Here is a 26,994-nt window from a genome sequence, read left to right as displayed (position 1 = left end):
GTCATTTTTCTAGCAGATGCGATTGATACAATGTTATGGTCCTTGAAGGTGAGATCCTCCGACATGATCACTCCCAGGTCTTTGACGTTGGTGTTTCGCTCTATTTTGTGGCCAGAATTTGTTTTGTACTCTGATGAAGATTTAATTTCCTCATGTTTACCATATCTGAGTAATTGAAATTTCTCATCGTTGAACTTCATATTGTTTTCTGCAGCCCACTGAAAGATTTGGTTGATGTCCGCCTGGAGCCTTGCAGTGTCTGCAATGGAAGACACTGTCATGCAGATTCGGGTGTCATCTGCAAAGGAAGACACGGTGCTGTAGCTGACATCCTTGTCTATGTCGGATATGAGGATGAGGAACAAGATGGGAGCGAGTACTGTGCCTTGTGGAACAGAGCTTTTCACCGTAGCTGCCTCGGACTTTACTCTGTTGACGACTACTCTCTGTGTTCTGTTAGTGAGGAAATTATAGATCCATCGACCGACTTTTCCTGTTATTCCTTTAGCACGCATTTTGTGCGCTATTACGCCATGGTCACACTTGTCGAAGGCTTTTGCAAAGTCTGTATATATTACATCTGCATTCTTTTTGTCTTCTAGTGCATTTAGGACCTTGTCGTAGTGATCCAATAGTTGAGACAGACAGGAGCGACCTGTTCTAAACCCATGTTGCCCTGGGTTGTGTAACTGATGGGTTTCTAGATGGGTGGTGATCTTGCTTCTTAGGACCCTTTCAAAGATTTTTATGATATGGGATGTTAGTGCTATTGGTCTGTAGTTCTTTGCTGTTGCTTTACTGCCCCCTTTGTGGAGTGGGGCTATGTCTGTTGTTTTTAGTAACTGTGGGACGACCCCCGTGTCCATGCTCCCTCTCCATAGGATGGAAAAGGCTCGTGATAGGGGCTTCTTGCAGTTCTTGATGAACACAGAGTTCCATGAGTCTGGCCCTGGGGCAGAGTGCATGGGCATGTCATTTATCGCCTGTTCGAAGTCATTTGGCGTCAGGATAACATCGGATAGGCTTGTGTTAATCAAATTTTGTGGCTCTCTCATAAAAAATTCATTTTGATCTTCGACTCTCAGTCTGGTTAGCGGCTTGCTAAAAACTGAGTCATATTGGGACTTGAGTAGCTCAATCATTTCCTTGCTGTCATCTGTGTAGGACCCATCTTGTTTAAGTAGGGGCCCAATACTGGACGTTGTTCTCGATTTTGATTTGGCATAGGAGAAGAAATACTTTGGGTTTCTTTCGATTTCATTTATGGCTTGTAGTTCTTCCCGCGATTCCTGACTCCTAAAGGATTCTTTTAGCTTAAGTTCGATGCTTGCTATTTCTCTGACCAGTGTCTCCCTACGCATTTCAGATATATTGACCTCTTTTAGCCGCTCTGTTATTCTTTTCCGTCGCCTGTAAAGGGAGCTCCTGTCTCTTTCTATTTTACATCTACTCCTCCTTTTTCTTAGAGGAATAAGCCTTGTGCATACATCGAGTGCCACCGAGTTAATCTGTTCTAGGCATAAGTTGGGGTCTGTGTTGCTTAGTATATCTTCCCAGCTTATATCGGTTAGGACTTGGTTTACTTGGTCCCACTTTATGTTTTTGTTATTGAAGTTGAATTTGGTGAATGCTCCCTCGTGACTAGTCTCATTATGTCGGTCTGGGGCTCCACGCATACATGTCTGAACCTCAATTATGTTGTGATCTGAGTATATTGTTTTTGATATGGTGACATTTCTTATCAGATCATCATTGTTAGTGAAGATGAGGTCTAGTGTATTCTCCAGTCTAGTAGGCTCTATTATTTGCTGGTTTAAATTGAATTTTGTGCAGAGATTTAAAAGCTCGTGTGAGTGTGAGTTTTCATCAGAGCTGCCTCCTGGTGTTATTACTGCAACAATATTATTTGCTATATTCCTCCATTTTAGGTGCCTTAAGTTGAAATCCCCCAGGAGCAAGATGTTGGGTGCAGGAGCTGGAAGATTTTCCAGACAGTGGTCAATTTTTAACAGCTGTTCCTGGAATTGCTGGGATGTTGCATCCGGAGGCTTGTAGACTACCACAATGACTAGGTTTTGGTTTTCGACCTTTACTGCTAAAACTTCCACTACATCATTTGAGGCATTAAGCAGTTCTGTGCAAACAAGTGACTCTGCAGTGTACATGCCAACCCCCCCCCCCCCTTTTGCCTGTTCACTCTGTCACATCTGTATAGGTTGTAACCTGGGATCCATATTTCGTTGTCCAAGTGATCCTTTATGTGGGTCTCAGTGAAAGCCGCGAACATTGCCTTTGCCTCTGCAAGCAGTCCATGGATGAAAGGTATTTTGTTGTTTGTTGCTGGCTTTAAACCCTGTATATTTGCAAAGAAGAATGTTATCGGACTGGTGGTATTGTTGGTACTGGGGGGGGGGGATTTTTTTCCGGCATTAGTATCTGTATCTGTTGGTTTGGAGTGGAGGCCATCGACTGTGGTTCCACTCCAGGAATGACTGGATTTGGTGTACGATTTCTGCCATTTCCTGCCAGTTTTTTTTCCTTCCTGGCACTAAAAAACCTCTCCCTCTTGAGTGGCTGTGGCTACCCAGGTTTTCTCATGGCCTGGATGCTTTGTATCTTTTTGTCCCCTTTAGATGGTATGCCTGGCAATTTAAGTTATAGCACAGTCTTTCCTGTACTGAAGAGGTACACAGTTCAGGGTGAAAAAGCTTACAGGAAGGGAGTTTGCATTTTCCTGTTGTCATATGGGCATGGCATTTTCTAGGGTGGTCATAGTTGCACGTCCCATCTGTTTTTCCAGATTTCCCATGCCAGCAGATACCAAGTGCACAGTATGTGCAGAGGCTTGGTTTCCGTTTGCCTTGGGTTTCTGTGACTGTATTCCCTGTTGGTGCATGTTTCCCTGTCTTACTTCTATCCTCCCTAGCACCAACAATGGAGCTCCCACCAGTTGTTTTTGGTAATATATCCTCACTATTGCTAGTGGAGTCCTCTTGTTTGCTATTTTCTGTTGTATTTCGAGTTTGCAATATTGGTTTTATCTTATCTTTGACTACACTTGTTTCCCTACTATGGCTCCTGTCCCCTATGAGGTCATTTATATATATTCCTTCCTGCGTATAATTCCCGACTACCTGGACAAAATCTCCAGCTTCACCATTACTGTCTCCCAGGACAGCATCTCCAGCTTCACCATTACTGTCTCCCAGGACAGCACCTCCAGCTTCACCATTACTGTCTCCCAGGACAGCACCTCCAGCTTCACCATTACTGTCTCCCAGGACAGCACTATCAGCCCCACATTTACTGACTACCAGGACTTCATCTCCAGCCTTACAGTTTCTGAATACATGGCCAGTATCAAGGGCAGTACCATTCAGCCCAGACTTTTTATGTTCCCATCTGTTGTTTATCTGGAGTTTATCTGGAGAGAGTTCCGGGGGTCAACGCCCCCGCGGCCCGGTCTGTGACCAGGCCTCCTTAGGTCAGTGTCCCAGGATGCGACCCACACCAGTCGACTAACACCCAGGTACCCATTTTACTGATGGGGAACATAGACAACAGGTGGAAAGAAACACGTCCAATGTTTCTACTCTGGCTGGGAATCGAACCCAGGCCCTCACCGTGTGAAGCGAGAGCGTTAACCACCAGGCCACCAGAGCCACAGAGCTTCCAGGTTTTCTATGAAAGCAGCTTTGATGTTGTCCTCTTTTAATACCCTTGTGATTTTAGTCCACAGATTTATCTCATTTGGGCATACCCAAAAACATTTCCCTGTTTTAATACTGCTTGTAGCTAGTTCTTGGATATCTGCACAAGGGGCGTGACACCAATTTCCACAAAAATGACAATTTATCCATGTGGAAGCCCGTTTGTTTGACTGACCACAGACTACACATAGCTTCATAATGATTTGAATGGTTGATTTACTGCAATTCTACTAGCAACCTCTTGAATATTCTATTAATAACCTCCTTAAATGAAGCTCTAGCTATCTGTATTTCTGTTTCTAACTGTTTTTTGTATATTGGACAGCTTACCGTGCACGTTCCTGATATATATTTAATGTTTGTGTTTATAAGGGCGCCTACAACCCCATCCGTTTGCAGTCTGCTTTATTGTCCAACGAAACCGTTTGAGACCAGTCAAGGGTTCGGACCAGTCAAGGGTTCGGACCAGTCGATCTGATCTGATTAGTGGGTCGCTTATTTAAAACATACTGGTCGGTGATTTGGGCTAACACATGAAGGATCTACTGGAAATTATCTACCCGAGTAATATGTGATTTGATTGATACAAAAGTATAACTTGCGTGTTGAAGAAACCGGTGACAATCTGGACACAGTTTTCTCCAGGCAGAGTTCAAAGTCCTGGTAATCACTCCCTCCCAAGCCATACCTATAAGGGTTATGCAGTGGAGGATGCTGAAGTGTTCTCTCCAAAATTCCCTTTGGGTGAAGTGAGTGTCTGTGGTCACAGTCAAGCACCTGTGAAACATTGCTTTTGTGTAGAGTTTTTTAAAGGTTGCAATAACCTGCTGGTCCATGGGTTGGAGGAGAGGAGTGGTATTCGGGGGCAAGAACTTTACTGTGATGAACCCAAACTCCTCGAAAATTAGGTCATCCAAGTTTGGAGGATGAGCAGGTGCATTGTCCATTACTAGCAGGCACTTGAGATCCAATTTCTTTTCCAGGAGATACTCCTTCACACTAGGGCCAAACACTTCATTGAACCACTCGACGAAAATTTCCCTCGTGACCCATGCCTTACTATTAGATTTCCAAAACACACACAATTTACTCTTCATAACATTGTTTTTCCTGAACACTCTGGGATTTTCAGAATGGTACACTAGTAATGGCTTCACTTTGAAATCCCCTCTAACATTAGCACAGAACATTAGCGTCAGCCTGTCTTTCATAGGCTTGTGTCCTGGCATTGCCTTTTCCTCTTGTGTAATGAAGGTCCTCTTTGGCATTTTCTTCCAAAAGAGGCCTGTTTCGTCACAACTGAACACTTGTTCAGGTTTCAGTCCTTCAGCCTCTATGTACTCCTGGAATTCATGCACATATTTTTCAGCCGCCTTGTGGTCCGAACTGGCAGGTTCACCATGCCTTACCACACTGTGTATACCAGTGCGGTTCTTAAATCTCTCAAACCAGCCTTTGCTGGCCTTAAATTCACTCACTTCACCTCTATTTGCAGGCAATTTCTTTACCAAATCTTCATGCAACTGCCTAGCCTTTTCACAAATAATCGAAGTCATAAGAGTATCTCCTGCTAATGGTTTCTCATTTAGCCACACCAATAATAACTTCTCAACCTCTTCCAGTACTGGTGATCACATTTTTGTCAGCATAGTTACTCCCTTTGCAACAACAGCATCCTTTATTTCCTTTTTCTTGGCCACTATGGAACATAAGGTTGTGTAGGGTTTCTTATACATCCTGGACAGTTCGGCCACACTTGTACCACTTTCATATTGTTCAATGATTTTTTTAAATTCAATCGTATTTCTCACCTTCTTTACCACAGGCTTGGCACTAGGATCTTTCTTTGGAGCCATGGTAGCTTATTTAGTACTTGCAAGCACTAAAATAAATGGAATATTATGAAATATTTCGCTGGAGCACGTGAGGGGACCTTCGCTCACTGGTAAACATGCCACACTGGCTGCCGCCCCGGCTCACGCCGTGGGTACGGGTCCCCGACGAACTATGACTCACGAGTCAACCTATGAAAAGCGAGTCCATGTTTATATGAAAATACCCCTATGATTGGCGAATTTTACGATTGCCGGAACTACGAAAAGCGGGGGACCACTGTATATGTCATGCCGAATATGTAAAACTGGTCAATTAGCAAGAACTCATTTAAAATTAAGTCCTTTCTAAAATTTTCTCTTATACGTTTAAAGATATATTTTTTTCATTAATGTTAATGTAAAAATTTATAATTTTGCATTAAAAGAATCTTAGAAAACTTACCTAACCTTGTTATAACCAGAGTAATTTATTTTAGCCTAACCCACCTAAATATATTTTAGATTTGCTTACAATAATTTAATACTAAACAAACACAGTGATGTCATGTAGGGGGGTGATGATTAGGAGAATATGGGGGTAAGAGGAGGGAGTTAGTAGGTAGGGGACAGGCGAGGCAGTAGGAGGGATGAGGGCAGAGGTAGGTAGGTAATGTGAGGTCACTGGTGACTACATCTTCACCTCTCATTACTCTACCCACCACTCCACACTCCTCACCCTCTCACTACTTTAACTAAACATAAATAAATGGAGAAATGAGTAAATAACAGGGACAGTGAATATTACTATTCTACTCAAACACAGTTTATTATTAAGTCTTTGTACAATAATATATTTGGGAACAGGAGAACATTATTGTGGTTTAGATAAATGGGGTGGTACACATAAGCAGTGAGACAGGGAACACAATCAACTTGACCAAAATGAATGTAACTTACAATATAGTTCAGAGGGCAGTTCATCACAGGAACTAAGCCACAGGTCCCAAGACCTACACAGCACGAGTACTGTGCCAAGCCAGTACTCTGCCCAGTGCCTCCAACAGTCTCCTCCAGAGACTTCAGCAGCCTTCTCCCGAGCCCTGCACCCCAGCAGCAGCTCCTCTCGAAGTCTCTGCTCAGAGCTCTGCACCCCAGCAGCAGCTCCGCTCGAATCTCTGCTCAGGAGCTCTGCACCCCAGCAGCAGCTCCGCTCGAATCTCTGCTCAGGAGCTCTGCACCCCAGTAGCAGCTCCGCTCGAATCTCTGCTCAGGAGCTCTGCACCCCAGCAGCAGCTCCGCTCGAATCTCTGCTCAGGAGCTCTGCACCCCAGCAGCAGCTCCGCTCGAATCTCCGCTCAGGAGCTCTGCACCCCAGCAGCAGCTCCGCTCCAATCTCCTGATCATGCTCTTCCTTGGGCTTTTATGGTGGTCCAAGCACCCTCCTCAACCACGTGTGCGACCTGACGCCTAGGTCTGACGCCGTCAAGAACAAAAGACCTCAGACGTGGGCGTGGCTACAGACGTTTGCCAAGGCAAGGTGTGACCATATAATTGGTTAAATTAGGTCTCCCCAGAGACCTCACAAGCCCAGCTGAACTACATCACAGTGAAATATATTTTTTTCGTTAGGTTCAGAATGATTTTGGCGAAATTATTGCATACACAAATTTTCACTTGTCCTATATGGCAAGATGAGCGTTGCTATTTAAGCCAAGATCGCAAGTTCTGCCTATTCGGCACGACATATATATATATATATATATATATATATATATATATATATATATATATATATATATATATATATATATATATATATATATATATATATATATATATATATATATATATATATATATATATATATGGGAATGTTAGGAGGCACCTTCCTCTCCTTCCAGTAATAAAATAAAAGCCAAATGTAAGAAATTAATAACTTTTTATTGTATTATTATTGTAACAATGATAGCTTCAAGGTTAAACCTATCATTGTTATTGATTAGTCTGCCGGAAATGCCCCAGCATGATAGTGGATTTCTTTGTACCTAACTAATTATAAAATATAATCACATACTGGAACCTTTGCAAAAAAATAAATTTTGTCTTTGACTTGTCTATTATTAGTAATTAATATTATATTGACAGGAAATGCACTGTAATGAGGTTTGAATCCCTGATCACTACTGTTCTTTTGAAGTAATTAATTATTCACTTTACCAGTCCTATTGAGAAATTGGGTTTTTTTACGTGCACCTTTTGTTCCTCTCTGACAGGTGTCAGCGCTGATGAACGTCAGCTGAAGATCGAGCCGAAGAGGTGCAGGAGTCCTGAAGGGGAGCCAGGGAGCTGCATGTTCAACTTTGAGTGTATCCAGCTCAACGGCAAGGTGGTCGGTACCTGTGTAGACGGGTTCCTCTTCGGCGCCTGCTGCAACGTTCAAATGGACCTCGATGTTACTACCGTGCCTCCTGTGGGAGGAGCAGCTGCAGGAGAGGCAAATGTTAAAATTCCTGAAAAAATACAAGGGGCAGCTGGGGTTGATATACAGCAGGTAGTTGGTAGTGATACACAGGAGGATCAGGAGGCAGCGAGTAACGTTGATCAAACAGAGGAAGTTACAGATCAACAAATGACAGAAAGTGATCACCAGCAGTTGGGGACCGAAGGTACCATCATCGAGGAGGTAGATTTAACGTCTTTCTTCGGCTCAGGTCAACCTACCATACCTAGTGTTTCTCCGGAGGTGGAGACAAGCCAGCAGTCTGACAGTGGAGATTCCCAAGGCGTTTCCAGCACACCTTTGTCGCTCATGCAGCACCCGAGTGACAGTCAGAAGTTGGATGTGACGGAGAGTTCTGTGGACGGTTCAACGGACTCTGGCGTGGTAGGTGGCACAGAGGGAATCCATCAGGAGGAAGTTACTCCCGGGAAAGAGGAAGCAACAGTACCCGTGGGAGAGACTGAGCCAACAGAAATACAAGATACTTCGACTACAGACGGTGTCGGTGTTATCTCCACGGATCCCTCGTCATCGCCAGCTACTACTGCTGCTGTTGAAGACTCCACAGACCAGTTGATCCAGGTGACGAAAACTGCCGATGTAAAGGACCAATTAGAGTCGTCGGTGATAGAATATGATGGTGAGTTTACAGTCACTAACCAACCTTTGTCTGCTTCCTCCAATGAGTCCATGCCCGAGTATCAGGCAGAGACAGAGACTGAGATCCCACAGCCTCTTACTGACACTGGCACTATCACCACTCTCGTCCAGAGTGAGACGAGTGAGGAACCAGGCTTCGATCTTTATGACAACACTGAAGACGTCCCACTGATGACGATGCCAGATGGTCCAGAAGGGTTTGTTACACAACAAATTTCAACCATGGACCTAACGGACCAGCCCCCGGACATGACCCTGGACGAGAACACTGAGAGCCCTTCCGTCAACATCCAGCCAGGTATACATACCACGATGGACACGATGCATTTTGAGACCAAACCGACGTCTCATTTGCCATACCCTCGACCTACGACCAAGCCCGACAGGAAGACTACGATGACTCCAACAGATGCATTAACACCGACTGAGATACTTCTTTTCTGGAGCGCCAGACCGACACCCTCAAAATTCTCTCGACCAAGCTTAATGAGACCTCAAGCAACTCCAGCTCCGATAAACATTACTGCCGAAACCAATTTCAATATTTCGGTTATGAGTTTTGAGGAGATCACCACCGACACTCCCCCGAGGTCCACTTTTCCTCCCAGACCTGATATGTTCCGTCCGAAGCCAGAGGAAGCAATGAACACAGAGGAATCAAACTTGCCAACGATTCCTGCTACAGTAGGAAGTTCACAAGACGCCACGATGGTAGAAACTACAAAAATGACCACAGGGCAGATGGGCACGACACCAAAAATAACGACAGAGTCTCTTTTGATCTGGACACTTTCTCCCCACCCTCCGATACTGGACGCAAGACCTCCCATGTCTGTGATTTCGCAAGTGACGTCGACGACCAAGGGGCCGAGACCTACGGTAGAAACTACCTCAGCTCCTTCAGGAGGAGGAGATGATGCTACAGAAGATCCGCTGCTCTTCTGGACAGTGTCGCCTCAGCCTCCCATCATGGACATACGACCACAGACGCCAAACCCTTCCATCATTTGGATGGTTTCCCGCACCACCCAAACTACCCCGACTACAACAACAGAACTGAATCTAGTGGACCCTCTCGCTTTCTGGACAACAACGCCACTCAGCAAACCACCACCACATCCAACGATAATAAATGATGTGGCCTTACCACTTTTGATCTGGACGACTCCTAAACCCCTAACATCTGGCATGGCATCATCTCCTTACCGCCTTCCGACTACACAATCCGAGTTACAGTCGACGGAATTTCTGACACCAACGACAGTCGGAGAAGACTATGATGATGACATATACATGGAACCCGCCATTATACCTGGAGATGTCCTCCAGCACATTACTGGAGAATTACTTCAGCGCAGAACTACCACCACCACCACCACCACCACCACACCCGCTCCTACTACTAACCCGCCACTATCCTGGTCATCCTCCACCTTCCCCATGCATAACATTGTTTATCAGGAACCATCTGATAATGCCATCTCTGCCTCCAGACCACCTCCACCTACCACATTAACACCTCAGACCATAGCTACGACCAGACAAACCACTGCTACAACCCAACAAACGACATCTACGACCCGACCTTCCATCACAGTGACACAAAGAACCACATCCCCCACCCAGCCCACCACCACAACAAGACGGACTCCAGCCACAACAAGACGAACTCCAGCCACAACAAGACGGACTCCAGCCACAACAAGATGGACTCCAGCCACAACACGACCCACCACAACAACACGACGGACCCCAGCCACAACACGACCCACCATCACTATGCCCAAACCAACGACGGAAGAACCCATCTCCCCAGTTGACCAATTCATCGTTGACTTCATCAACTCTTCCCCATCTGAGGAGACATCAAGTACTACCCAGGCCTCCCCACCCATCGACCTTGACCTCCTCTCTCAGGTTAGTTGGGGACCCACTTAGCGAACTTGCTTCCCCTCCCGTCAATGCTGAGTTATTTTAACGAGGTGTTAGCACCTGAGTGCAGCTGCCTTAGGGATGTTCTCAGTACAATTTTGTTCCTTTATTTCGTCTTCGCAAAGATCACTTGGTGGTTAGTTTAAGAATGTTGCCTCAGTTTTCACTCAGATTAAACTCTAAAACCATGAGTGATAATTCAGTGGCAGGAGTGATTTGAGGCTCGATCCTCAGTATACTCAGTGCTGTAATTCATTCTCTTGTCGAAATTTATGGATGACTGGGAAAATAATGTGCATCTCTCCTAGTGAGTATGAAGGGAAGTGGTGTGGTGACAGCCGAATCACTCGGAGGTAATTTAACCATTCAATTCAATTCATTTCAAGTTTATTCTCTATAAGGGTTACAATGTGGGGTTTACAGGTTTTGGGTATTTTGTGGTTTACATGTTATAAAATACTAATTACAGAGTGGGCCACTAGGACACCTAGCATGGCTAGGCATTTCGAGCAGACTTAGATTAATTCTTAACATTAAATCCTTACAGATTATGGTATTAAGGCTAAGTGACTACATCATAATTTGTGAGTTTAGCAATGTGAATGCTTTTGTTTTGGCACAATACAAAGTGTCTATATTGGAGTATCATAGGCAAACTTATGACTAGTTAGGATTTATTATTTTAAAATTAAGATTAGTATTTCTGGGTTTATAGTCAGTGAGTGAGTGTAATTTTGAACCACCAGGTGGTTATCATGTAGTTAGTTGTTGGGGTGAATCAGGGAGATAAGATGTTTTCTAACTGTAGTTTTGAAAGTGATGAATGTGTCTGCAGTTCTAGAGTTTTCAGGTAGGGTGTTCCAGATTTTAGGTCCTTTGAAATACATTGAATTTTTGTAAAGGTTTAGTCGAGCACGGGGGATGTCATAGAGATGTTTGTGTCTGGTGTTATGCCTGTGGATCCTGTCACAACTATCAAGAAAGCGTTTTAGGTCAAGGTTAATATTGGAATTTAAGGTCCTGTAGATATAGATTGCACAGTAGTAAGTGTGAATGTTTTGAACAGGGAGTAAGTTTAGATCTATGAAGAGTGGGGAGGGGGTGTTGCCAGGGATGGGATTTAGTGATTATTCTTACTGCGGCTTTTTGTTGGGTTATTATTGGCTTTAGGTGTGTTGCTGCAGTTGATCCCCAAGCACAGATAGCATAGGTGAGGTATGGATATATAAGTGAATGGTATAGTGTGAGAAGGGCAGTTTGCGGTACGTAGTATCGTATTTTGGAGAGGATCCCCACCGTTTTGGATACTTTTTTGGTTATGTGTTGGATATGGGTGCTGAAATTTAGGTTGTTGTCGAGGTATAGGCCTAGGAATTTACCCTCATTATGTCTGGCAATTAGAGTGTTGTCGATCTTAATGTTAAGTTGCGCAACACCTGCTCTGCTACCAAACATAATATAGTAGGTTTTGCCAGTGTTAAGTGTAAGTTTATTGGCTGTCATCCAAGTCGATATTTTGAGATGTGATAGTTCTACTGGTCGCCCGTGGATTCACGACTGGCGATTGAAAGTGTGCATATATTTATATCGTTTTACTGGGGTATTCACTTGAGAAGTGATCCCCAGACGACTGTGACCACAGACAAGGGTATAACATTCAGCTTGAAAGTGTATAACAACTGGTATTCTTTCTGGTTTGCCTCTCATACATTATCTGGATATTCTCTCTCAACAGGCAGTATACTAAGCCTTGCACAGTTAATTCTAGGTGTCTTGCAGGTTGTGCTCAGGTATGGGAGGGAGTTCCAGGGGTCAACGCCCCCACAGCATACACAAATTTTCGTTTGCTTATTCGGCAAGAAGAGCGTTTCCATTTAAGCCAAAATCGCAAGTTTTATCTATTCCTGCAGTCACAATTAGATAAGCAGCGCACACAGACACATGTGCTTAAGATCTTAAGTTATGTATCCCACTTTAAGATAAAGAGATGTGAGTGAATGTAGTGTAGTGGTATTTGGATGTCAACTCACACACTGTACCTGGTACCAGGTGCGCATCGCACCCATCTTGAGGAAGGTGTGCGCCTGTCCTCTCTCAGCCGGGCTACTGTAAGCTTCCATTTATACAGCCACAGAAATTGTAAAATAATGATTTCTCTAATTTCTAATAAGACATTTTTGAAAATATTTCAAATATTTTGGGATTTATGTGGGAGTAAAGAGCAGATTTTTTACAACATTCCAAGAACTAACAAACTTTTCTTTTTGTGAAATAAAGATAAGATATTTAGAGGAAAGGAATTCATTAAAAATTCGTATTAACATTGTTGTCTCGGCACCAAGTGTCCAAACAACCTTACGTCGTCCCATATAGGACTACCATCCTGCCAAAGGGCATTTTCAGTAAATCGTTCCTTTCTCAGTCTTTTCTCAGTTGATGTTTGAGGCATCTTATTGACAAATATTTACAGTAACTAGAGAAAATACTTCGTCTTGTGCACCAAAATTGAAGGAAACCTGACGGAAAACAAAAAAGCAAAAATTAATTGGATGACTGGCTAGGTTCCTGGGCTACTTTAGGGCCCCATATATACAGCAGGTTAGGTTCATGGCTACTGTAAGGCTTTCCATCCTTTATACAACAGGTTAGGATCTGGGCAACTGATGTAAAGCAAAAATTGCTGTAAAGTGACAGTTTTTTTTTTTTAATTTTCAAATGCATATAAAAGTCTTATAATATGTTTACGCTATTATATATTAAGTGAGCAATATAGCTAGGCCTTAAAAAATGCATATACAGTACATGCATTACTTACCTTAAAATATTTTCATCCTTAGCTATTAGTGAGTGGTGAATATATTTATTGTAGGAAGTCTGAATAAATGAAGAATGAGTATAATTGAAAAACCGCTGTATTAGCGAAGCGCCGTAAAGTGGGGCCTGCCTGTATAAGTTGACAGTAACCTTTGATGTATCAAATTTAAGCTGTGTTTGTGTTCAACAGCTGTTCAACCTTACGAACTTCGTGCCGGGAGAGGAGATACTCTTCCCCCCACAGAACCCACCTACCACCACTACCAGAAGACCTACCAGACCACCTCGCCCTACTATTAGAACCAGACCCCGACCTACTACATCCAGACTTAATCTCCCCTTCCTCATCAGGCGGCCAACTACCGCCACAACTACTACTACTACTACCACTACCACCACCACCACCACTACCACCACAACAACAACCACCCCTACCACCCCTGCCTGGGACTATAAGACAAGTAAGTGACACATTTTTCGTGTTTCAAGTTAGTCTTGCCTTCACAAAGGAAAATAAAAATAAATATCGCGGTCCCGTTGTTAACTATTAATATGAATTATTGGGGTTTACGGGTGAAGACATTAGGAAGTGTTTCCTTAAGACACCTGCTGTCTATGTTCACCTAGCAGTAAAATAGGTACCTGGGTGTTAGTCGACTGGTGTAGGTCACATCCTGGGGACAAAATTGACCTAATTTGCCCGAAATGCTCAGCATAACAAGCGGCTTTCTGTATAGTAGTATGTAACTGATGTCAGATATGGTCTGTATACCTTGTACATGTACTTCTGGTAAATAAATATTGTTATTATTATTAGGAGGAGGAGGATGCTCCTAACCTTTTCACCACTAATCAAGAATAATTTAATCCTTAAAACAGAGACTAAAGTAAACTTGAAGTATACCTATATACGCTGAGAGAAATACACCTCAGTATATCTATCCTGTGCTTGATTTTTGGAAAATGAAGTTGATGCATTTGAAATTTTGCTTACACACACACACACACACACACACACACACACACGCACACACGCACACACACACACACACACACACACACACACACACACACACAAGGGGACACAGTTGGAAGCTAAAGACACAGATGAATCACAGGGATGTTAGGAAGTATTTCTTCAGCCACAGAGTAGTCAGTAAGTGGAATAGTTTGGGAAGCGATGTAGTGGAGGCAGGATCCATACATAGCTTTAAGCAGAGGTATGATAAAGCTCACGGCTCGGGGAGAGTGACCTAGTAGCGATCAGTGAAGAGGCGGGGCCAGGAGCTCGGACTCGACCCCCGCAACCTCAACTAGGTGAGTACAACTAGGTGAGTACACACATATATATATATATATATATATATATATATATATATATATATATATATATATATATATATATATATATATGCAATAAGATCACAGTAAACAGGTGATTTTAGAATATGCAAAACAACCAATTTGAAAGAATAGAGAAATTCCAAGCGCTTTCGTGACTACTCACATTATAATGTGAGTAGTCACGAAAGCGCGTGGAATTTCTCTATTCTTTCACAGTGGTTGTTTTACACACACACACACACACACACACACATATATATATATATATATATATATATATATATATATATATATATATATATATATATATATATATATATATATATATATATATATATATATATATTTTATTTTTATTATCACACTGGCCGATTCCCACCAAGGCAGGGTGGCCCGAAAAAGAAAAACTTTCACCACCATTCACTCCATCACTGTCTTGCCAGAAGGGAGCTTTACATTACAGTTTTTAAACTGCAACATTAACACCCCTCCTTCAGAGTGCAGGCACTGTACTTCCCATCTCCAGGACTCAAGTCCGGCCTGCCGGTTTCCCTGAACCCCTTCATAAATGTTACTTTGCTCACACTCCAACAGCACGTCAAGTATTAAAAACCATTTGTCTCCATTTACTCCTATCAAACACGCTCACGCATGCCTGCTGGAAGTCCAAGCCCCTCGCACACAAAACCTCCTTTACCCCCTCCCTCCAACCTTTCCTAGGCCGACACCTACCCCGCCTTCCTTCCACTACAGACTGATACACTCTTGAAGTCACTCTGTTTCGCTCCATTCTCTCTACATGTCCGAACCACCTCAACAACCCTTCCTCAGCCCTCTGGACAACAGTTTTGGTAATCCCGCACCTCCTCCTAACTTCCAAACTACGAATTCTCTGCATTATATTCACACCACACATTGCCCTCAGACATGGCATCTCCACTGCCTCCAGCCTTCTCCTCGCTGCAACATTCATCATCCATGCTTCACACTCATATAAGAGCGTTGGTAAAACTATACTCTCATACATTCCCCTCTTTGCCTCCAAGGACAAAGTTCTTTGTCTCCACAGACTCCTAAGTGCACCACTCACCCTTTTCCCCTCATCAATTCTATGATTCACCTCATCTTTCATAGACCCATCCGCTGACACGTCCACTCCCAAATATCTGAATACATTCACCTCCTCCATACTCTCTCCCTCCAATCTGATATCCAATCTTTCATCACCTAATCTTTTTGTTATCCTCATTACCTTACTCTTTCCTGTATTCACTTTTAATTTTCTTCTTTTGCACACCCTACCAAATTCATCCACCAATCTCTGCAACTTCTCTTCAGAATCTCCCAAGAGCACAGTGTCATCAGCAAAGAGCAACTGTGACAACTCCCACTTTATGTGTGATTCTTTATCTTTTAACTCCACGCCTCTTGCCAAGACCCTCGCATTTACTTCTCTTACAACCCCATCTATAAATATATTAAACAACCACGGTGACATCACACATCCTTGTCTAAGGCCTACTTTTACTGGGAAATAATTTCCCTCTTTCCTACATACTCTAACTTGAGCCTCACTATCCTCGTAAAAACTCTTCACTGCTTTCAGTAACCTACCTCCTACACCATACACCTGCAACATCTGCCACATTGCCCCCCTATCCACCCTGTCATACGCCTTTTCCAAATCCATAAATGCCACAAAGACCTCTTTAGCCTTATCTAAATACTGTTCACTTATATGTTTCACTGTAAACACCTGGTCCACACACCACCTACCTTTCCTAAAGCCTCCTTGTTCATCTGCTATCCTATTCTCCGTCTTACTCTTAATTCTTTCAATAATAACTCTACCATACACTTTACCAGGTATACTCAACAGGCTTATCCCCCTATAATTTTTGCATTCTCTTTTGTCCCCTTTGTCTTTATACAAAGGAACTATGCATGCTCTCTGCTAATCCCTAGGTACCTTACCCTCTTCCGTACATTTATTAAATAATTGCACCAACCACTCCAAAACTATATCCCCACCTGCTTTTAACATTTCTATCTTTATCCCATCAATCCCGGCTGCCTTACCCCCTTTCATTTTACCTACTGCCTCACGAACTTCCCCCACACTCACAACTGGCTCTTCCTCACTCCTACAAGATGTTATTCCTCCTTGCCCTATACACGAAATCACAGCTTCCCTATCTTCATCAACATTTAACAATTCCTCAAAATATTCCCTCCATCTTCCCAATACCTCTAACTCTCCATTTAATAACTCTCCTCTCCTATTTTTAACTGACAAATCCATTTGTTCTCTAGGCTTCCTTAACTTGTTAATCTCACTCCAAAACTTTTTCTTATTTTCAACAAAATTTGTTGATAACATCTCACCCACTCACTCATTTGCTCTCTTTCTACATTGCTTCACCACTCTCTTAACCTCTCTTTTTCTCCATATACTCTTCCCTCCTTGCATCAATTCTACTTTGTAAAAACTTCTCATACGCTAACTTTTTCTCCCTTACTACTCTCTTTACATCATCATTCCACCAATCGCTCCTCTTCCCTCCCGCACCCACTTTCCTGTAACCACAAACTTCTGCTGAACACTCTAACACTACATTTTTAAACCTACCCCATACCTCTTCGACCCCATTGCCTATGCTCTCATTAGCCCATATATCCTCCAATAGCTGTTTATATCTTACCCTAACTGCCTCCTCTTTTAGTTTATAAACCTTCACCTCTCTCTTCCCTGATGCTTCTATTCTCCTTGTATCCCATCTACCTTTTACTCTCAGTGTAGCTACATCTAGAAAGTGATCTGATATATCTGTGGCCCCTCTATAAACATGTACATCCTGAAGTCTACTCAACAGTCTTTTATCTACCAATACATAATCCAACAAACTACTGTCATTTCGCCCTATATCATATCTTGTATACTTATTTATCCTCTTTTTCTTAAAATATGTATTACCTATAACTAAACCCCTTTCTATACAAAGTTCAATCAAAGGGCTCCCATTATCATTTACACCTGGCACTCCAAACTTACCTACCACACCCTCTCTAAAAGTTTCTCCTACTTTAGCATTCAGGTCCCCTACCACAATTACTCTCTCACTTGGTTCAAAGGCTCCTATACATTCACTTAACATCTCCCAAAATCTCTCTCTCTCCTCTACATTCCTCTCTTCTCCAGGTGCATACACGCTTATTATGACCCACTTTTCGCATCCAACCTTTACTTTAATCCACATAATTCTTGAATTTACACATTCATATTCTCTTTTCTCCTTCCATAACTGATCCTTCAACATTACTGCTACCCCTTCCTTTGCTCTAACTCTCTCAGATACTCCAGATTTAATCCCATTTATTTCCCCCCACCGAAACTCCCCTACCCCCTTCAGCTTTGTTTCGCTTAGGGCCAGGACATCCAACTTCTTTTCATTCATAACATCAGCAATCATCTGTTTCTTGTCATCCGCACTACATGCATGCACATTCAAGCATCCGAGTTTTATATAGTTTTTTTCTTCTCTTTTTTAGTAAATGTCTACAGGAGAAGGGGTTACTAGCCCATTGCTCCCGGCATTTTAGTCGCCTCATACAACACGCATGGCTTACGGAGGAAAGATTCTTTTCCACTTCCCCATGGACAATAGAAGAAATAAAGAAGAACAAGAGCTATTTAGAAAAAGGAGAAAAACCTAGATGTATGTATATATATATGCATGTGCGTGTCTGTGAAGTGTGACCAAAGTGTAAGTAGGAGTAGCAAGATATCCCTGTTATCTAGCGTGTTTATGAGACAGAAAAAGAAACCAGCAATCCTACCATCTTGCAAAACAGTTAAAGGTTTTTGTTTCACAGTCATCTGGCAGGACGGTAGTACTTCCCTGGGTGGTTGCTGTCTACCAACCTACCAACCTATATATATATATATATATATATATATATATATGCAAAACAACCACTCTGAAAGAATAGAGAAATTCCAAGCGCTTTCGTGACTACTCACATTATCAAGGAACTATAGTTCCTTGATAATGTGAGTAGTCACGACAGCGCTTGGAATTTCTCTATTGTTTCAGAGTGGTTGTTTTGCATATTCTGAAATCACCTGTTTACTGTGATCTTATTGCATATATATTTATATATATATATACATATAATATATATATATAATATATATATATATATATAATATATAATATATATATTTTCTTTCTTTCAACACACCGGTCGTATCCCACCGAGGCGGGGTGGCCCAAAAGGAAAAACAAAAGTTTCTCCTTTTACATTTAGTAATATATACAGCAGAAGGGGTTACTAGCCCCTTGCTCCCGGCATTTTAGTCGCCTCTTACAACACGCATGGCTTACGGAGGAAGAATTCTGTTCCACTTCCCCATGGAGATAAGAAGAAATAAACAAGAACAAGAACTAGAAACAAAATAGAAGAAAACCCAGAGGGGTGTGTATATATATGCTTGTACATGTATGTGTAGTGTTACCTAAGTGTAAGTAGAAGTAGCAAGACATACCTGAAATCTTGCATGTTCATGACACAAAAATGGACACCAGCAATCCTACCATCATGTAAAACAATTACAGGTTTTAGTTTTACACTCACTTGGCAGGACGGTAGTACCTCCCTGGGTGGTTGCTGTCTACCAACCTACTACCTAGGATATATATATATATTATATATATATATATATATATATATATATATATATATATATATATATATATATATATATATATATATATATATATATATATATATATATATACGTATATTGCGTTTTATTGTGATTTCTTCCATTAGTAATATAATTGATGTATAAACCTTGGTAAAATACCAACAAATTGGTTTATAAAGACAGGTTAGGTTAGGTTAGGAAATACTAGAATGTATTCACTGGACAACGTTTGTGTCTTGGGACTTTGATCACTTCTAACACTTGTCATTTTAACCTCTGTATGTTAGAAGTGATCAAGCTCCCATGACACTTCTAACACTTGTCATTTTAACCTCTGTATGTTAGAAGTGATCAAGCTCCCATGACACTTCTAACACTTGTCATTTTAACCTCTGTATGTTAGAAGTGATCAAGCTCCCATGACACTTCTAACACTTGTCATTTTAACCTCTGTATGTTAGAAGTGATCAAGCTCCCATGACACTTCTAGCACTTGTCATTTTAACCTCTGTATGTTAGAAGTGATCAAGCTCCCATGACACTTCTAACACTTGTCATTTTAACCTCTGTATGTTAGAAGTGATCAAGCTCCCATGACACTTCTAACACTTGTCATTTTAACCTCTGTATGTTAGAAGTGATCAAGCTCCCATGACACTTCTAACACTTGTCATTTTAACCTCTGTATGTTAGAAGTGATCAAGCTCCCATGACCCTAACGTTTTCTAATAATTAATATGATCTAATGTTTGCTCACGTGTTTATTTTAAACCATAATTGATGTTACACGTTGAAGAAACACGTTGAAAACACGTTGAAACACATCAATTGTGCAATTTTTTCTAAATTCCATTTGAATATTTAGCAAAAAAATAATAATTTATGAGAAATAATAAAAAGAATGAAAGTGCTCTAAATTCTGCACACGATGGTATATTAGAATTTTTGATCAGGCTAACATTTTTTCGAGAAAATAAACAGTTTATACCCACTATAGCATCGCTCACTTGTGAGCGATTTATTGTGGAGATAAATGCCAGTAGTGATAAAAATTTTTAGTCTGCCCAACGATCATTTATGTCCAATAAAGTAAGTGTATAGATTAGTTTTTGCTATAACTTTGACAGTTAGTCGGAACATCAAGAAATGTTTTATTAATGTTGTAGACTAAGTTACCGTATTTTTCGGTTATCATAATGTACACCATAATGTGTGAATTGGTGAAGGGGTGGGCCAGTGGAAGGCCTCAGTCAGATGACCAAAAGCTCCAGCTGTGGGTCATCATGTGGCTAAGACCCACTTCAGGAAGCACTTGTCCGTTTCCTGACCAACCTTACTTAACCTAACCTGTTTCAAAGCATTTGTAACGTTAGTATAAGCAGCTGCTAAAGCGTAACTCAAAGCCTACCCTTGACCCTGACCTTGGGCATATAAGGCGCAGGCTGATTTTCCAAGACTTTTGGGGGAAAAAAATGCACTTTATGTACCGGAAAATACGGTAATAATTTTTTGTTTTGGTGTAACGTGTGTTGTTGTTGCCACAGGTTGTGGTGTACGACCTCTGGCACGGGAGGCGAGGATCGTGAACGGTGAACGAGCAGACTTTGCAGAATGGCCCTGGCAGGCACTAGTCAAGGAGTCCACCTGGCTAGGCATCTTTACTAAGAACAAGTGTGGTGGTGTCCTGCTCAACCATAGATATGTGCTGACGGCGGCCCACTGTCAGCCTGGGTGGGTTTATGGGTGTATGCTGACGGTAGTCTTAATAACAAACAGTATATAACTGATACTGTGACAGTCAAATGGGTGACTGTTTAAAGTCTTAAACAGTCACCCATTTGACTGTTACAGTCTCTTGCCTGGAACTTGTATAACCTCCATCTTAAATTCTATATACGTATTGCTCTTTTGGTAATTTACAGTTAATTAAATTTTATTGATGGCGGACAGTTTATCATAAACTAATTAATTTGAATAGCGTAAATCTTGTATAATCTTCATCTTAAATTCCATTATTGCTGTTTTGGTATGTTACACTTATTAAATTTTATTGATAGAGGACAGTCTATCCTTAGTTAACCCAATTTAAATAGCGTAAATTGAAAAAAAATGCTGTAAATCGTATGTGAAAAATCTGCAAAGAATTTGCAAGGATGAATTGGAATGCATATAATACCGAGTCGTCAGTAACCAGGTCTTCTTTCGCTGCTACATAGGTTTCTGGCGTCGCTAATTGTCGTCCTGGGAGAGTACGACCTCTCAGACGACTACGAACCCAAGCAGACGGTGCAGAGGAACGTGAAGAGAGTGGTCGTTCACAGGGGCTATGTCGCTAAGACTTTCGACAACGACCTGGCGCTGCTGGAGATGGAACGACCTGTGGCCTACGACGAGCACATCGTGCCCATCTGCATGCCCAGGGGCGACGAGGATTTCCTTGGCAAGATGGGCTATGTCACAGGATGGGGACGACTCTCTTATGGTAGGTATACACACGCATGGTGGAGGAAAGGGTCATATACGAATCGAGTTGTTAAACATTGTAATATATACTTCTAGGCTATCTTCATGATGTTAATGCTAAATCTTCATGGCCTTCTGTAGGAATACGATAAAATTATAATGAATTCAGAGACAACTCACTCAGAATTGTTCAAGAAATGTTAGAGTATTTTATCCACAGTGGTATATTACCAACCATTCTGGAAAATACCCTGACTTTGCTCACTGTAAATAACGCGTTACCACTTATTTTTGTGTGACCTAATTCATGTCTGCATAACTAACTCATTACGATTATAACCAGATATGAACATGCAAATAATTCATTACAACTGTAACTTGCTCATCTATTAAAACTTTGCTTCTTAGTCCCTAGACCCATTATGTACCTCTGTAATCTTTCACAGGCTGGGTACGAGGTACCAAGCTTCGGTGGCCCGTGGCCTGGTGACAAAAACTCGCTTCGCACAGTGAGCGTCCGGGTTCGATTCCCAGCAAAGGTTGGAAACATTGGGCATGTTTCCTTACACTGGTTGTTTATATTCACCCATCAGTAATAATGGGTACCTGGATGTTAGTCGATTGGTGTGTGTCGCATCCTGGGGACAAAATTGACCTGATTTGCCCGAAATGCTCTGCATAACAAGCGAGTTTCTATATATTAGTATATCATTGATGTCAGCTAGGCCTGTATACTTTGTACATGTACTTGTACAAATCAATATTATTATTAATCTAAACTTCTGCAGGAGGACCGGTGCCCACGCAGCTCAACGAGGTAGCACTGCCCATCATCAAGAACAGTCAGTGCCAGAAGTGGTTCATCGAGGCAGGACACATCAAGAACATCAAGCCTGAGTTCTTTTGCGCAGGTTACAAGCAGGGCAAGAAGGACTCGTGTGAGGTAGGTTGCTCTAGCGGGGAGGAAGGCTGCTTTGGCGGGGAGTTAGGCTGCTCTAGCAGGGAGGTAGGCTGCTGGGACTGGGAAATAAACTGCTAGGATGGGGAGATAAACTAACTTGGAAGAGGAAATAGGCTGCTGGAACGGGAAAATAAGCTGCTGGGATGGGGAGATAAACTATTGGGACGGGGAAATAGGATATTGGACGGGGAGATAAGACTGCTGGGACGGGAAAGGGGTGCTGGATCTAAAAGGATGGAGAGAAGGGTGTGCTAGGGAGAGAGAATATAAAAAAAAAACTAGAAAAAGAAGAGACCGGGCAGAAAAAGCGCGAAAAGAGAGAATAGCGGGTAGAGGTGATGAACAAATTATTCACTAAAACTGATTACACGCACAATGTGCTGTTATCCTACTCATAATGTTAAGCTAGTGTAAGTGTTTTATTCGTCAGCAATAACGAATAACGTTTAATGACACAAGTCTTACGAAGTGGGAGGAAAAACTCTGTTGCCTTGTCATATTCCTTCACATAGGATGGGTTTTCCGTCATATTCCATCACAGACCATGGGTTTTATGTCATATTCCTTCACAGAGGATGGGTTTTTCCTGTCATATTCCATCACAGAGGATGGGTTTTCCCTGTCATATTCCATCACAGATTATGGGTTTTCCCTGTCATATTCCATCACAGAGGATGGGTTTTCCTCATTTTCCATAACAGGATGGGTTTCCTTGTCATATTCCGTCACAGAATGGATTTCTCTGTTATAGTCCATCGCTCAGGATAAGTTTCCCTGTGAAATTTATATTTAGAAAGTATTTTAAGGAGGCAGTGTTTGTCAGTTGAGTTGTAGATAAGTGGAACAATCTCCCAGGTAACGTCATTGAGGCAAGAACTTTGGGTAGCTTTAAATGTAAGTTGAGTGGGTGTAAATTGGATGGACAAATAGGCCTACTGCAGTGTTCCATCATTCCTGTGTTCTTATATTCCATCACGCAAGATGGGTTGCATGCATGAGGTAATTGAATCTGTCAGTTTGAGGCTGAGGAGGAGCAGGAACAATAGAACGAACAAAAGGCAGACCAGAATCAGTAGGTGTAGCCTAGTACTGACTAGAGTCAAATTGAGACTTGTGTTCCTTCTCGTCCTCCTCCCGCACACAAACAATTTATCGCCACTTCCTCATATACACATGTTTTTAATTACGTGATTCTAACTTATATAATGTATTTTATCCAGAAGAAACTATTATTTATCCTTGAATCTGCATATTGTTTGCATTCCACTTGCTACCCTAGGAATGAATAGGTACTTCCTTACGTCACTATGTACTCACTTATTTTTTTGGCCTTGTGGGCCACTACCTGAAGAAATTCTTTCTGACATACCTGTGATTTATCTGTGCCCTCGTGCACCGATTTCCCGCCTCTTAAGAGCTTTGATACTTCAAGTACAAGCAAAATTTAACATATTTCCGAACAGGGTCTAGTTTTTAACGTTTATAACTTATTTCATTAGTTTATGCTCGTGTTAAATGTCTAGCCTTGATATTGTTATAACACTGACCTTACTGTAACCTACATGACCTTCCTGACCCTGGTTCCTTCCTTAGCCATGATATTTTTTCTGAGTGACCTTACTGTAACCTTACATGACCTTCCTGACCCTGGTTCCTTCCTTAGCCATGATATTTTTTCTAAGTGACCTTACTGTAACCTTACATGACCTTCCTGACCCTGGTTCCTTCCTTAGCCATGATATTTTTTCTGAGTGACCTTACTGTAACCTTACATGACCTTCCTGACCCTGGTTCCTTCCTTAGCCATGATATTTTTTCTAAGTGACCTTACTGTAACCTTACATGACCTTCCTGACCCTGGTTCCTTCCTTAGCTATGATATTTTTTCTAAGTGACCTTACTGTAACCTTACATGACCTTTCTGACCCTGGTTCCTTCCTTAGCTATGATATTTTTTCTGAATGACTTACTGTAACCTTACATGACCTTCCTGACCCTGGTTCCTTCCTTAGCCATGATATTTTTCTAACAATGACCTTTCTGAACCTGGCTTGACCTCTTTCAGGGTGACAGTGGTGGCCCACTGTCTGTACGAGGCACTGACGGGCGCTGGGTGCTAGCAGGCACCGTCTCCCATGGTATAAAGTGCGCCTACCCCAACCTTCCAGGGGTCTACATGCGCATGAGTTACTACAAGCCTTGGATTGAGAGCATTATTAATTGATCTTGGCCTAGTTTAGTTTAATATGTTTATTATGCACCCCATACCCATCCTGTGGGCGGTAGTCAAAAAGATTACAGAAGTACATAATGGGACCAGGGACTGGGCCCCAAAGTTTTGATAGCTGAGCAAGTTACAAAGGTCTTGGCCTAGAGACTAGATATTTAGGTTGTGATATAGATTATCTTATTATATTTATACAAAAACACAACGCAGTCCTATTTTGGTTGTATAAGTCATACAGTGCGCTTACAGTTGTAGCCTGTTGGCTACACGGTAATTATCACTATACCACTAGGCAAAATACATTAATAATTGAATGAGGGTATTTATTTATTTTTATTTTCAGTGGGAAAAAATCAAACGCCACATATTTTAAATATGACTCAGTGTATATACATAGATATTCACCTTGGTGTGTGTGTATATGTAGATATTCACCTTGGTGTGTGTGTATATATACAGATATGCACCTTGGTGTGTGTGTGTGTTTGTGTGCGTGTGTATACACAGATATCCGCCTTGGTGTATATATACGTATATAGATATTCATCTTGGTGTGTGTCTATATATAGATATGCCCATGGTGTGTGTATATACATAGATATGTATCTTGGTGTGTATGTGTATACAAAGATATGCACCATGGCGTGTGTGTATATATACACAGATATGCACCTTGGTGTGTATATACACAGATATGCACCTTGGTGTGTATATACACAGATATGCACCTTGGTGTGTATATACACAGATATGCACCTTGGTGTGTATATACTCTGGTGAATCCTTGTGTGTGCTTTAAAATGTAACAGTTACACATTAGGTATAAAGTCACCCTTGACCTGAACACCATCAGTTAAGAATACTTTAAACCCTTAATGCAAAAAATACATAGGTTGGTTAATGCGGATTAGGGGGTAAAGGCCTAATACATTCTTATGAATGAACGTAATATTAATCTAAATAAGGATATAACGCCAGATATTCTATATTTATTAAAAAAATATGTAAATGATTGAATACTTTCAGTGATCACAAATGTACAGATAATTAAAACAAAAAAAAAGCTGTTTTTTGTAATTATTGCTCAGTTTGAATTTCAGTAAAAAAAAATTGAGTTACCATTATTATTATTATTATTATTATTATTATTATTATTATTATTATTATTATTATTATTGTTGTTGTTGTTGTTGTTGTTGCAGTTACAGTATTATAGAGTTACAGACATAAAACTACTAATTAAAAGTAGCTACATTTTATTGTGGCAACGTTTCGCTCTCCAGGAGCTTTATCAAGCCTGGAGAGCGAAACGTTGCCACAATAAAATGTCACATTAGTTGCATTTGTGTCCTTTTACTTTACATATTGTCGGTAATTCTACCAACATTATTACAACAAATAATGTGCTGGATAACAGGATACAAATATTAAAATTAAAAATAAATACATAACTAGGAGCGTAGGTAACAATGTTGTTATATATATATATATATATATATATATATATATATATATATATATATATATATATATATATATATATATATATATATATATATATATATATATATATATATATATATATATATTACATGTGTAGCCTGGTGAACCTCGAGTCACCAGCACCAGTGTACAGCCTCTTTATATGTGTGTCCAGCATACCTGCTTTATACTTTCGTGTATATAAATGTCTATAGTCACATTTTCACTTAAAGTCTTATAGAACTCTACAGAAGTACATGTATATATCCCAAAAGATAACAAAATATAAATACTGTACAGTCATATATATACTTTATATAAATAAGAAGGAATTTCAGTGACATAAATTGTTAATCTAATGGAATAGTTGTGAAAATGG

The 26,994-nt window shown here is 41.2% G+C and overlaps 1 protein-coding gene across 1 annotated transcript in view; it reads left to right on the top strand.

Annotated features, from left to right (window-relative positions):
- Window positions 1-25,147, top strand: part of LOC128698562 (serine protease filzig-like) — a 59,874-nt gene extending 34,727 nt beyond the window's left edge. The window contains exons 3-8 of the mRNA XM_053790843.2: window positions 7,798-10,601; window positions 13,621-13,891; window positions 21,027-21,213; window positions 21,699-21,964; window positions 22,734-22,888; window positions 24,972-25,147. Of these exons, the coding sequence (XP_053646818.2) occupies window positions 7,798-10,601; window positions 13,621-13,891; window positions 21,027-21,213; window positions 21,699-21,964; window positions 22,734-22,888; window positions 24,972-25,130 (3,842 nt within the window). The 3' untranslated portion in view covers window positions 25,131-25,147. The remainder of the gene's footprint in view (window positions 1-7,797; window positions 10,602-13,620; window positions 13,892-21,026; window positions 21,214-21,698; window positions 21,965-22,733; window positions 22,889-24,971) is intronic.
- The last annotated feature ends 1,847 nt before the right edge of the window (window positions 25,148-26,994 follow it).

The sequence above is a fragment of the Cherax quadricarinatus genome, chromosome 88, assembly GCF_038502225.1.
Source record: "Cherax quadricarinatus isolate ZL_2023a chromosome 88, ASM3850222v1, whole genome shotgun sequence".
NCBI classification, from domain to species: domain Eukaryota; kingdom Metazoa; phylum Arthropoda; class Malacostraca; order Decapoda; family Parastacidae; genus Cherax; species Cherax quadricarinatus.
The sequence above is the reverse complement of the archived record's forward strand: the minus strand, read 5'-3'. Positions and strand labels throughout refer to the sequence as shown.